The sequence below is a fragment of the Mixophyes fleayi genome, chromosome 1, assembly GCF_038048845.1.
Source record: "Mixophyes fleayi isolate aMixFle1 chromosome 1, aMixFle1.hap1, whole genome shotgun sequence".
NCBI classification, from domain to species: Eukaryota; Metazoa; Chordata; class Amphibia; order Anura; family Limnodynastidae; genus Mixophyes; species Mixophyes fleayi.
The window spans coordinates 179,025,564-179,039,774 of record NC_134402.1 but is presented as its reverse complement, the minus strand read 5'-3'; the positions used below and the strand labels follow the sequence as shown (position 1 = coordinate 179,039,774).

Here is a 14,211-nt window from a genome sequence, read left to right as displayed (position 1 = left end):
TGCAATTAGCCATTCGAATCGACAGAAGATACAGAGAAAGGAAAGCTGAGAAGGAAAATCCTTCGGCTTTTTCTCCTGTGCCTCCTCCAACCTTTCCCATTGATCAAGTGGAACCAATGCAACTGGGAGTATATTGGTTATCTTCGGAAGAACGCACCCGGAGACGCAATCTGGGCCTCTGCTTATACTGTGGAGAGAAGGGCCATTTGCTCCGTTCCTGCCCCGTCAGACCGGGAAAAGACTAGGCCAAGTGAACATGGAGAGAGTACACTTAGGCCTACAGGTAATCTCTCCGAAGGATTCCCTACTAATACCTGCCCAACTCTTGTACGGTGGACAGGAAATTTCTATTCCTGCATTTGTGGATAGTGGAGCCGCTGGAAACTTTTTAGACTTGACACTTGCCCGGTCCCTGGGTTTCTCAGCTGTTCCTCTGGAAACTACTATCGCTGTGCACGGGCTAGATGGGAATCGCCTGAACAAAGGTGAGATCCATTATCGCTCACCTCCTCTACTGCTGAAGATGGGTGCCCTTCACTCCGAGACCATCTTTCTGTACTTAATTAATTGTCCTTCGGTACCTCTTATCCTGGGTTATCCATGGTTGGCCCTCCATAATCCCAGTATCGATTGGACTACAGGTGAGATAACCAGGTGGAGCTTCCTGTGCTCCTCCTCTTGTTTATCCTTGCTACTCAGGGTTACTCATACTTGCCCAGAGCAGCTACCCTTTCCTTATCGGGAATTTCTCAACGTTTTTTCCAAGAAGGAAGCAGATATTCTCCCTCCTCACCGGGAGAACGACTATGCGATGGATCTTGTCCCAGGTTCCAAATTACCCAAGGGAAGGTTATATGCCTTGTCTATTCCAGAGATATTAGCCATAAAATCATACGTAGAGGAGAATCTGTGAAAAGGCTTTATTAGGCCTTCCAAGTCACCTGCAGGGGCAGGCTTCTTCTTTGTGGCCAAGAAGGACGGCAGCCTGAGGCCCTGTATTGACTACCGAGGGTTGAATAAGATAACTATAAAAAACACATACCCTTTGCCACTTATTTCGGTCATCTTTGACCAGCTTAAGGGAGCTGGGATTTACTCAAAGATTGATCTTCGAGGAGCATACAACCTTATTTGTATCCCTAAAGGCAACGAGTGGAAAACGGCCTTCAATACCCAAACAGGCCACTACGAATACCTGGTCATGCCTTTCGGCCTCAGTAACGCTCCAGCCGTCTTTCAAGACCTAATTAATGACGTCCTTCGTGAATTCCTGGGCTCCTTTGTAGTCGTCTACTTAGATGACATCCTGATCTATTCTCAGTCCCTTAAACAACATCGTGAACATGTACAACTAGTTCTTCGGAATCTCCGCCATCATCACCTCTACGCTAAATTAGAAAAATGCAAGTTCGAAGTTTCCACAGTCACATATTTGGGGTATGTCATCTCCCGTGAAGGTGCAGGCCATTCTCGACTGGGTGCGACCCTCGAATCTTAAAGCTATACAGAAGTTCCTAGGGTTCACTAACTATTATAGAAAATTTATCAGCTCCATTTCTACTCTCGTAGCTCCTATCACAGCCTTAACCCGCAAGGGAGCTGACACAAAAAACTGGTCTCCAATCGCTATCTCTGCCTTCGAAGCCTTGAAACAGGCCTTTGTGTCAGCACCTGTGCTTTGACATCCAAATCCAGACCTTCCATTTATCATCGAAGTGGATGCCAAAAAGACTTGGAGGACCATCGCCTTCACCTCTGTGCCTACTTATCTCGAAGATTTTCTTCTGCCGAGGGACATTACGATGTTGGCAATCGGGAGTTGCTGGCTGTCAAGCGGGCATTGGAGGAATGGTGCCACTGGCTTGAAGGTGCAAAACATGTAATCACAGTATATACCGACCACAAGAACTTGTCCTACATAGAGTCAGCCATAAGGTTGAATTCTAGGCAAGCGCGGTGGTCTCTCTTCTTCTCCCGTTTTCGCTTCATCATCACCTACCGGCCTGGCTCAAAGAACCTCAGAGCTGATGCCTTGTCTCGCAGTTTTGTCTCTTCTCAAGCTCCGGTCTTTGAACCCTGTTCCATTGTTCCCGCTTCTTCTATTTTGATTGCCTTCACGCAGGAACTTGGTAAAACCCTTCAACAATTTCAACCACAGGCACCTTCTGAAACTCCAGCGGACAAACTCTTTGTGCCGGTACATCTCAGGAAGTCGGTCCTCTCAGAGTGTCATGACAATAAGGCTTCTGGACATCCCGTTGTTACAAAGACCATCAAAATCATTTCTTGTGTTGTCTGGTGGCCATCATTATCTGCAGCTGTCAGAGAATATGTATCATCTTGTGATCTGTGTTCCAAGAATAAGGTATCTCGAAATTCTCCTTCTGGGTCAAAAGTCAGGATTAATAACCTGACTGGTATAGATTCATCGAAACCTGGGGATCTGTGTATATAGTCCCAACAATTTTGATTATTGACTGGACTTATATATTTGTAGCACCCTCTCATGCAATGTATAAGCGAGAGGGGTTAATAATATCGTGGCCACAGAGGATTCTCCTCTAAAAAATGTCTGCTATCTTTAGAGCTAGGTCAGTTCTGCCCATAATCATGCTGGTACTAATGGTTTGACTAGCGATATAGAGTGACTACACAAACTAATCCTTCAAGTCTCCCCCCTGTTAGGTAGAAAACACTGGTATCAGACCTTAATAGAGCGCATTGCAATAATCTAAATTAACTGCAAAATTCAACAGAGTGTGGCACGATCGCGGCTAACTCCGCTAACCGGCTTCACACTTCCGGGTGTGTGACGTCACGCGTCACACATGACCCGATGTACGATTCACCGTATTCAGCTTAATCATGGGAAATTACCCGTCTGAGATAGGGCTGTCTCTCTTATACTATAAGCGTCCAATGATATTAAGTTACTATTGATTGATGGCTTTTAAACCAATTGCGTGTTAGCTCATGGAGATTACATTATACTGAGAGCATGTGTATCCGTTCTTCAAAAGGAAAAATAGTAATAGGGTTAAGGGTAAGATGATTACCAATAGGACCGTGTACAAGTACACTTTAAAGAACACGCTTATTGAACAATTTTATGGATAGAGAAATAATAATGATGATACAAATGTGAAAAAAAGAAAGTAAAAATAAGATATAAGTGACATGTGAAAGAAATAATGGACAAGTAATAAGAAGACTATACTGATGATAACAACTAAAAGTGAAAAATAATATAAACTTTGGGACTCTCAAGAAGAGAGAGAAATGAGTGATATAAAGAAATATACATAGTAGGTCGAGGACCAAACCCCAATATGTGAGGTAAGTAGATCAAATAAGTGATTAAAGTCTAATAAATAGACTAGTGTACATAGTTAATCGAGGACCAAACCCCAGGATGTGAGGTAAGTGAATCAAATAAGTGATTAAAATCTAATAAGTATTAACTATCTTTTACCAATATCCATTCCTCATTTGTTATTTCTTGTGTTTCTTTACTATTTTTTTTCCATTGTCTATTATTCCTTTTATTCTTTTAATTATTTAGTGTAAAAATATTTTATTATTTAGTATTATTTATTTTTTATTGTTTATTATTTTTTATGTTTTATTGTTTATTTTTTACTTTTTTTTTTAATTTATTATTTCTTACTTTATTATCGATGTTTATTATTTATTTTGTGTTTTTAATTTTTTTGTGTATTTTCTTATTGAGTATTTATAGGTTTATACTTTATTAATTTCAATTAATTTTATAATTGAAGTATAATTTATAATACATGTGTAACCCCGTAAATATTGGTGTTATATTAATATATTAACTATTCATTGCTAATAAACTAAAGGATTTTTAATAAAATATTATATTGTGAGTGTCTACCATTATTAATTATTGGTTATTTCTTATTATGACTAAAAATGTTATGTGTGTACATCCAATAATGGGCAATACACATAAAGACATATTGGAAATATAATTAAATAGGTCAAAGCGTGATCTATTGGTGTCACATATATCCTATAAATGTATAGGTAAAATAAAGTGATATAAGTAACATTAAAATTGAAAGTAACAGTAATAGATTCACAGAAACAAACAAAAGTAAAATTGTACATGATTCTATTCTCCCATCTTTTCAAACATACAGTAGAAAGAGATACCCTTGGCATACTGTTAACATGCAACAGTTTATAGGCCGAAGATGCACGTATGTATATCCCTATTATCAATCTGTTGTATGTACACATACTTGTACCATGATGTAGTAGAAAGAATAAAGAGCAAAACTCCTATTCGGAAATGTTTGAAGGACTATTTTCGTTTCTTTTCTTTGGGATCTCCGAAGGAGGTTTCTACAGGAAACAAGAATAATTGATGTTCTCATTGAGTCCATGTGGCATAAGAGAATGAAGTAAAAATATCCCTCTGCTTTCTCTTTTCAGCAGTTCCCTCATAATGTCACCTCCTCTTATCCCTATTGATACTTTTTCTATACCAAAGGCACATAGTTGTTCAGTTTTTCCTTCATGTACTTGTAGAAAGTGACGTGCTACCGTGGTAAGTGGTTTAAAGCGTTGTTGATCTAGATGGGCATGTCTAATATTCCCTATGTGCTCTAAGATCCGTTGTTTTAAAGGACGGCTGGTCATTCCTACATAAACCATATTACAAGGACATTTCAAAACGTATATGACTTCTTTTGTGTTACAGTTAATGAAACTGTTGATGTTATGTTTATGTCCATATCTGTCATATATCTGTGTGGTTTTAACCATTGTTGAGCATGCTTTGCATGAACCACACTTATGTGATCCTTTTATGTTCACTGTTGTTTTTTTACAAACGAAATGGCTTTGTACGAGTTTATCTCTTAAGTTGGGTGCTCGCCTCCAACTGAAATTTGCCTTCTCACCTAATGATTTGGCCAATAATTCATCCGACATCAAAATTGGCCAATGTCGTTGTATGATCGTCTGAATTTGCTTCCACTGTTGGCAAAAATCTCCAACAAATCAAATTTTATTGTCAGGTTCAGGCTTATTCTTAGGATATATAAGATCCGTCCGATCTATAATTCTTACAGAAGCAATGGCCTTTTTAATGGATCTCCTACTGTACCCACGTTGTAACAATCTGACACTCAATTCTTCTACACGTTTGTTATAGTCCTCATAATTGGAACAATTTCTTTTTAACCTAAGGAATTCTCCCTTAGGTACATTATTCACCACAGGTGGAAAATGTGAACTATTCTTGTGTAGTACACTGTTAGTCGCTGTCTTCTTCCTATATAGGTCAGTCTCAATCTGACCATTAGCTGTTTTCCTAATGGTGATATCCAGAAAATTAATTTGATCTTTGTTCATTTCATATGTGAGTCTCAAGTGGTTATCATTACTGTTGAGAATGTTGATGAATCTACCAAAGGATTCCTCATCTCCCTGCCGCAAGATGAGAATATCGTCTATATACTGCATCCATATCATGATGTTATTCGTGTATGGGGTTAAGTCCTCATTGAAGACTGTGTCTCTCTCCCATAACCCCAAATATAGATTAGCAAATGTGGGGGCATAAGCCGCCCCCATTGCTGTGCCCCGTACCTGCAAGTAGAAGCGGTTTTCAAAGACAAATTTTTTTTTCTTCAATATAAATTTTAGGAGGTCCACAATAAACATACCAAATTTAAGATTATTGTTGGATTGCAGGAAAAATTCTACTGCTTTAATACTGGTTTCATGTTTAATGCTAGTGTATAACGATTCCACGTCACACGTGATTACCATGTATTCTCCTCTAAGGTAATTTCATCTAATAATTTTAATATGCCAGTGGTGTCTCTAACATATGAGGGTAAAGTTGTTACGTATTCTCTCAAATGAGTATCCACAAATATACTGGCTTGTTCTGTAAGTCCGCCTATCCCTGATAGTATCAGTCTACCTGGCGGTACTTTTGAATTTTTGTGGATCATTGGTAGTAAATAAATAGTGGGTGTTTTAGGATGGTCCACTTGTAGGAAGGTAAATTCTGATCTAGTAATAACTCCTTCATCAAAAGCTTTTTGAATTAGCCTATCATATGAGGATTTAAATTCCTCCATTGGATTCTGAAATAGGGGTTTGTAGCAACTGGCATCTTTTAATTGTTTGTACATTTCTATTTTGTACATTGATGTAGGCCAAATTACTACATTACCCCTCTTATCCGAATGTTTAATAATCACTTCTTCCCATTCTTGTATCTCCTTGAGGGCATTTCTCTCCTCTTTTGTTAGATTATCCATTCTATTGTGGCGGGGTTTGAGTTTCAATTGGTCTAATTCCTTGGATACCATATTTTCAAAAACTTTGATTTGTGGACATGAGACATCCTTAGGAAAAAATACAGATTTTTTGCGACAGATAGTTCTCCCATTACTCTTCTCAGTATTGCTTAATCTCTGTTCTGATGCAAGTTCTTCCAACATATTCAGAGCTGATACATCTGTTTCATCCAATCCTATATCGGGTGAGCTTTGACTATCTATGATGGTATCCTGTATCAGAGGTTTGAGACATCCTCACAGAGTCTAGGTGAGTTTTGTCCTTCCATGGTAATATCAGATATTGAAGAAGTTGTTATGTTAGTTTCAAAAAACTTGGTAAGTTTCAACTTTCTGGTACAAAGATTCAAATCCTTTTCCCAGGAGAAACAGTCAAATTCAGCAGTGGGGGAAAAAGAGAGACCTTTCAGTAGTAGTTTGATATGTGACATAGTTAAGATTTTATTAGACAGATTAATAGTCTGCAAATTATGATCCTCATTTATTTGCCCCTCCGTTGTCTCCTGTGCATAGGAAGTGTTTCTTTCCAAGTTCCTGGATGTTTGTCTCGTAAACCTCCTGTTGCTTCTCCTGACCCGTTTGTGTTCGTGCCTCCCTCCCCTTGAGGTCTTGGGGTATCCCCTAAAAAAGGAAAGTGGGTAGATTTATGGGATTTAGAAGTACCCTTTCCCCTGTAGTAAGTTCTACTGTCACTCTCATTTCCTGAGGACTCCATCTCAGAAGATTCATAGCTTCTAGTTCTATTCTGCATGTTCTTCTGGTAAGTGGTTCTTTTTCATCTGAAAACATTGCCAGTTGCATAGTCTTTTTTATCACGTAAGTATTTGGATTTTTTTCTCTCAATAATGTTTTTTTCAAAGATTTCCAAATCTTTTTTATATTTCTCATATATTTTCAAAAAAGAATCTGAGGTTTCATAATCTTTAAGTTTCAAACTTAAACTTCCTATATCCTTAGAATAAGAATCTAAGACGATCAAGTCATGTTTAAGTGTAATTTGCATAAGCTCCATAGAGCATCTCAGAAGGACTTTCTCCCACTCTTGTTGTAATTCTGATGTCGCTAAGTCATATGTGGGATGTAGTTTCCGTCTCAAACCTCTAGGGGTAATGGACTGTTTCAAATAATTTTGTGTGGTGGTCATATTCCACCAAGTTCTTGATTGTTTCTGAAGAAGTATTTTTAATTTATTGAGATCTTCTAGCCATGTATTGCTAGTATCAGCCATGTCAAAGTCCCCCTCCTCTGGAAAGATGGATTGTATATCATCCTTCCATTTCTCACATCTAGAGTTGAGATCAGCTTGTTAGTTGAAAGTGGCCATTATGAGGGAAATTAAATTTGGACTGTATGCGAAGAGAAAAGATATAGTTGGTAATGAAAGAGTAATGGATAGGCCTATCTCAAGCGAGGGGTTAGGTTATCAAAATATACTGTATCCCCAAAAAAAATTTTACGTAGGTGTAATGCTTGTATTAGCAAAAATAATTCATAAAAATGAGACATTGGTATATATTCCTTTATTTCATATAACAATTAGAAATTATATGTATCAACCCGAGCTGAGAATGAAGAGTCTGAGATAGACCAGGTATCATCAAAGTCGGCGAATATTAAAATAAAGAAGTGAAGAAAAATAAAGATAAGTGATAAAGATAGTTAAAAATACCCTTCCGGGAAGCCGGTAGTCACGAAATTGTGACACTAGTAGTTAAATGGGGAAATTACCCATTAGTGTAGACACTGTATCATTGTATGCAACAAAACACTTTATTGAAATTTTATGTTCCTATGTTCATAGATACATTGTGTCAATTTTCACATAAGTTAGCAAAATGTGTCTACTCTGGATTAAATGACAGCAGTGCTTATAGAGATGTGCCTATGCGGGTTATAATTTCCAATACCACTGAGATGTTAAAGTCTGACACAAATATTCATGGGAAATTGAGTCTATATATATTTTTGTTTGTCAAAAGTCAGGATTAATAACCTGACTGGTATAGATTCATCGAAACCTGGGGATCTGTGTATATAGTCCTACACTAATGGGTAATTTCCCCATTTAACTACTAGTGTCACAATTTCGTGACTACCGGAAGGGTATTTTTAACTACCTTTATCACTTATCTTTATTTTTCTTCACTTCTTTATTTTAATATTCGCCGACTTTGATGATGCCTGGTCTATTTGTTTTTATAGATTACTTCTAATAAAATTTGTGTCTTTTTAAAAACTCTTAAATGGACTGGAGTGCCTCAGTCAGCAACCTTTCTTAGGTGACTTGTTTCACCATTTTCTGTTCTGATGTAAATTTTGGTTGAGAGAGCACCCCCTCATATTGAATTACCTGTATAATTGTAAATAATTCCAAGGTTCAAATGATGAGGAAGTCTTAACGCTAGAGCGAGATGAATCCGCTTTTTTTTTTACTAATGCCATTACCAGCCCCGGTGAGACCTTGGACCCACTTGTCCATGGATTTCATTGTTGATTTACCTCTGTCTTCCGGGTGCAACACCATCTGGGTAACGGTAGATCGATTCAGTAAAATAGCCCATTTTATCCCATTGACCAAATTACCCTCAGCACGCTCTCTGGCCACCTTGTTTATTAAACATGTTTTTCGATATCATGGGTTGCCGGAGGATATAGTATCAGATCAGGGGTCACAGTTTATTGCAGCATTCTGGAAGGCTTTTTGCTCCTTCTTAGGTATTAGGCTCAGTCTATCATCGGCCTACCATCCACAATCTAACGGGCAAACCGAAAGGGTGAACCAGTCCCTGGAGCAATATCTACGGCTATATATATCCAAAAATCATGACGATTGGTCTGACCTTCTCCCATGGGCCGAATTTGCGTACAACAACGCATGCCACACTTCTTCTCGGTATTCTCCCTTTTATTGTAACCTTGGATATCATCCCAGAGTCAACTCATTGTCCTCTCTATCTACTGATAGGCCACCCGAAACCAGGGCCACGGCCACCCGGCTTAAGAAGATCTGGAAATCGGTTCATCAATCTTTACTCCGAGCATCTTTTAGGTCAAAAGTTTTTTCCGACCTACATCGCTCTGCCTGTTTCTTTAAGGTAGGAGATTCCGTGGGGCTTTCTACTCGAAACATAAGACTCCGTCAACCATGCAAGAAATTAGGGCCCAAGTTTATTGGTCCTTTTACCATCACAAAACAAGTCAACCCAGTAGCTTTCAGACTAAAGCTCCCTGAATCTCTAAAAATTCCCAGTATGTTCCACTGTTATTTGCTGAAACCTGCCCGATCTTCCCTGAGATTCAGACCTCGACAGTCCTCTAGGCCTCAACCAGTGTCGGTGGATGGACATCAGGAATTTGTAGTCGAGAAGATCCTTGATTCAAAAAAAGTTCAGGGTCAGGTTCACTACCTCGTCCATTGGAAGGGCTATGGTCCAGAGGAACGTTCTTGGGTGCCACAAAGAAATTTGCATTCGGACAAACTACTTGCCGAATTCTTTAAAAAATTTCCCGGAAAACCGGGTTGTCGGGGTTCCTTGACCCCTCCTCAAGGGGGGGTACTGTTACGAGCCATGGTGGTGCCCAGAGCCTTTGCTAAGGCAATGGACGGGACGCTATTGAGTGGTAGTGCCGCGTCCCGGCATTCAGGGTAGCCGGGCGCGCGCTCTAATTTAAACTTTAGCCAGGTGGCTAATATAGGACCTGCCCCCAGTGTCTTTTCTATTGGCCAGTGCACAGTTATAAGGCAGGGAGGGGCTATCCTCCCCCTGCTGGTTATAGTTCCTGCTTGCTGCATACTAGCCTGCTGTATCCCTTGCTCACTGTTCTATTTGGATTCTGATTATTGTTGCCGACCCTTGCCTGGATATCTGACTACGTTTGATTGCCTGCTCCCCTTGATCTTTTGCCTGGACTCTAACGCTGCTGTTCTGCCTGTGACCTCTGACCTCGGCTTGTTTATTGGATACTCTGTTTGCTGCTGGCCCTCGACCCTTGCCTGCACTCTGCCTTCCTGGGTTCCCCCAAGCCGGTACGCATCTCACAACCCTCTGTTAGTCTGCAGCCAAGTCTGTCCCCACCACTAGGGGCAACAGTGAATACCAGACTCTCAGAGCAGACTCCGGGTTTTTCTGTACTGGTTTGAGGGGTTCCTAACAGTCGGATTCATGTGAATGCTGTACTTTCTCACTACATATACACACATATATATATATATATATATATATATATATATATATATATATATATATGTGATGCACATACAGTATAGCTTTTCTGACTAATTTAATTTATGACCTTTTCAATTGCAGGGGTTACAGGTGTAAGACGTTTCAAGATATGATAGAAGACATGTTACAGATTTGTTACCAACTGGATCTTGGGGGTGTTTTCAATATTATCTATATGTTCTCTTCGCCAAACCTTTAGTTTTCCAAAGATTTCCCCTCACAGTTACAGGTCAAATTAATATATGAAAAAATATTATATTCACATTTTGTTACCTAACGTTAAAAAAAATACAAAATGTTTACAGTGTACAAAGTTAATCTTTGTATCAGTACTTCTTGAGCACCTCTTAAATTGTGTAAACAGTTCAAAGTATAAATTATTTGTAAAATACTTGATTATTCCACTTTTATCATCAGGCTTTAAGTATTAGGAACAAGCAGACCGTAATCCATGCAACTTCCCCTTCACATATCTGATCTCCATGGTAAAACCATGAATCTAAAAAATAAAACATATGGGAGTGCTTCCATGGCGTATTTTCATTAAAAACAATTTTATTTAAAAAGTTGCACAGATTTAACACGTACCAGAAATCAAACAAGTGTGAACATATTACAGCAATACACTGAATCTTCTCCGTATATCTATTAAGTTCTTTCCATATCTATCCAGCATGTAGCAGATATCATTTTCACGGGCACTAGGAGTCTTTACCCAGGGATCACCAGGTGATGGACTTACCAGAGCAGTATAGATGGTAATATGGTACTCTGGTAGCGGGGTGATCACGGAACAGGAGACAGCAGATGGTAGAGAATGCTCGTGGAAAGTCTATGACTAGCAGCACTGGTAATATATAGGTAGTAGTACACGAGGAACTGAATGGACAAAGGAAATGTGAGGGTAGTCAGTGGTCTGCGGTAGCAAGTTGTACCACTGCTATAGTGAGGAGGAATGTCCAGAAGCAACGAGGAGGTGATGAGAGTCAGCGGTCTGCGTTTAGCAAGTTGTACCGCTGTCTATGTGAAGGAATGGAATCCAGGTGGAGGTATCCGGGAAGTCAGTGGTCTGCGTTAGCAAGTTGTACCACTGCTATGTGAAAGGATACTGGAAACAGGTGACTCAGGAAACAGGGAACAGTGGTCTGCCTCTAGCAAGTTGTACCACTGAATATATATGTGAGGAGGAGCACGGGGAGAGAAATGCAATACAGAGTATACACGGGCACACTGAACTTGATCCCACGATGATATGCACAATATAGTAATGACTGAACAGCATTGCACAATAATACAAAGTCACAGGAACTATCCGGGCAAAAGGTAACACAGTCAAATGATGGCAATAGTCTCAGCGGATAGTAAACTCCAGAGGAGAACAACTCAGTCCAGCAAGATATGCAATACACCAGCACAATGAGAAGTATGCATACCGTGGTTCAGGAGCAGGCTGTCAGACAGGAGTGCAGAGATACCTGAACGGCTGGAGGCCGGCAGGATGCGAAGTCCCAGGAGGGTAGAAGCGGTAATCAAGTAGGTGCAGCGCACAGGTAGGTAGACCAGCAGAGATAGAAACAAATACTCAGGAAGCAGTAGTATATAGAACTGGACACCTGGAGAACACTGAAGAGTAGAGATGGTCTAGACGAGATGAAAGCAGCGAGGCGTTGATCCGATGCAGACTGGCGAGTTGACACAGGCAGGAACACTGTAGAAGCATGGAGAGCGGATCAGCTGGCTGCAGACACGAGTAGAACTGAAGGGTAGCGGCAAGCAGGACACTGCAGGTACACGAAGGTAGCGGATAGGAATCAGCAGGTGCAGTCAAGATGAAACACGGGAGAGTTGAGATGAGCTGGAACTGTTGAGCACGGAGGCAGCGGATAGGAATCAGCTGGTGCAGTCTCGATGAAACACAGGAGAGTTGAAGTGAGTTGATAACTGTAGTGCACGGAGGCAGCAGATAGGAATCAGCTAATACAGTCACGATGAAACACAGGAGAGTTGAAGTGAGTTGATAACTGTAGTGCACGGAGGCAGCGGATAGGAATCAGCTAATACAGTCACGATGAAACACAGGAGAGTTGAAGTGGTCTGGAAACCACAGGAGAGTTGAAGTTGTCTGGAAACCACAGGAGAGTTAAGGTGGTCTGGAAGCCATGGGAATCAGCTGAGCTGAATACACACAGGAACACCTTCAGAGGCTCATGGGGAATGAGACTCCAAGATCAGGCCACGAGGTATGGAACTCAGGTGCTTTAAATAGGGAGTGTTGCCTGATCAGCCAATTACCGTATATACTCGTGTATAAGCCGAGTTTTTCAGCACATTTTTGTATGCTGAAAAAGGCCACTCGGCTTATACACGGGTGAACCTACCTGGTGTCCGGTCCCTCGGCTGTTAACTTCTGCATATGCGTTCCAACAACAGGAAGTTCGGCATTTGGAACGCATACTTGCGTTCCAAATGCCGAACTTCCTGTTGTTGGAACGCATGTGGGGTAAGTAAAAAAATCTCTCTCTCTCTGCGTCCGCGCCTTTCGTTTGTTCTGTCCAGACAATCCAAACTTTTTATCGGCGGTCTGAGCTTTGACACCAACGAGGGGAATCTGGAAGAGGTGTTCTGCAAATATGGTCTGATCACAGAGGTGGTTGTGGTAAAGGATCGGGAAACTAAGAGATCCAGGGGATTTGGCTTTGTTACGTATGAGAACCCAGAGGATGCCAAAGATGCCTTGCAGGCAATGAATGGAAAGTCTGTGGATGGACGTCAGATTCGTGTGGATCAGGCTGGCAAGTCCTCCGGTGACAGGAGAGGAGGTTACAGAGGGGGCTCATCTGGAGGAAGAGGATTCTTCCGTGGTGGCAGAGGCCGTGGTGGCGGTGACAGGGGCTATGGAAGCAGCAGGTTTGAGAGCAGGAGTGGAGGATATGGTGGCAGTGGTGGCTCAAGGGATTATTATGGAAGTGGCAGGAGTCAAGGAGGTTATAGTGATCGCTCAGGAGGGTCCTACAGAGACAGCTATGATAGCTATGATAGCTATGCTACACACAAAGAGTAAAATACTTTTTTATATCTGTTTAAGTATCTCTACAGCCTCACTGGTAGTAACGGAACAGCTGTCCTAAAGGGTGTAAAGCTAATAACTTTTATATTGTTACTTTTAATGTTATGGTTTCATATTGTTAGATTTCTCACCCTACTATGTTTTGCTGTTCCATGGAGACTTTTAAATTTGCGCTCTTTTCCACCCTAGGCTTATACTCGAGTCAAAAAGTTTTCCCAGTTTTATGTGGTAAAATTAGGTGCCTCGGCTTATATTCGGGTCGACTTATACTCGAGTATATACGGTAACTAAAAGGAACCTGAACAGAAGGTTTGAAAGGGCTGCACATGCGCAGACCCTCAGGATGGTGGACGGCCACGGTTCCTAAACACACGGGAAGAAGCACTCACAGTCTGGTGAGTGACAATCATACAATGACTGACCATGCGACAATACCTGCTACGCGTTTCGTCAGAGAAACTTTGTCAGGAATGGTGGCTCCATAGTAAAGAAAATACATATTTATGGGGGCAATTTGATTACTGTTGTGAACATAGAGAACTTAGTTATTTATAAGACTTAACCCATCCATAATTGT

At 40.6% G+C, this 14,211-nt stretch overlaps 1 protein-coding gene across 1 annotated transcript; it reads left to right on the top strand.

Moving 5' to 3' along the window:
- Nucleotides 1-1,201: 1,201 nt before the first annotated feature.
- LOC142141389 (cold-inducible RNA-binding protein B-like) lies at nucleotides 1,202-13,628 on the top strand. Its single transcript, XM_075199866.1, has 2 exons — nucleotides 1,202-1,437; nucleotides 13,073-13,628. Exons 1-2 carry the CDS (start codon nucleotides 1,202-1,204, stop codon nucleotides 13,626-13,628), a joined length of 792 nt encoding a protein of 263 aa, XP_075055967.1.
- Nucleotides 13,629-14,211: the final 583 nt, after the last annotated feature.

Excerpts from the sequence above, each read along its gene's own strand:
- LOC142141389 (XM_075199866.1), top strand. The coding sequence starts at position 1,202 with ATGCCTTTCGGCCTCAGTAACGCTCCAGCCGTCTTTCAAGACCTAATT. Across the intron at positions 1,438-13,072 it reads TCCACAGTCACATATTTGGG|TAAAAAAATCTCTCTCTCTC; the intron begins GTATGTCATCTC and ends ATGTGGGGTAAG.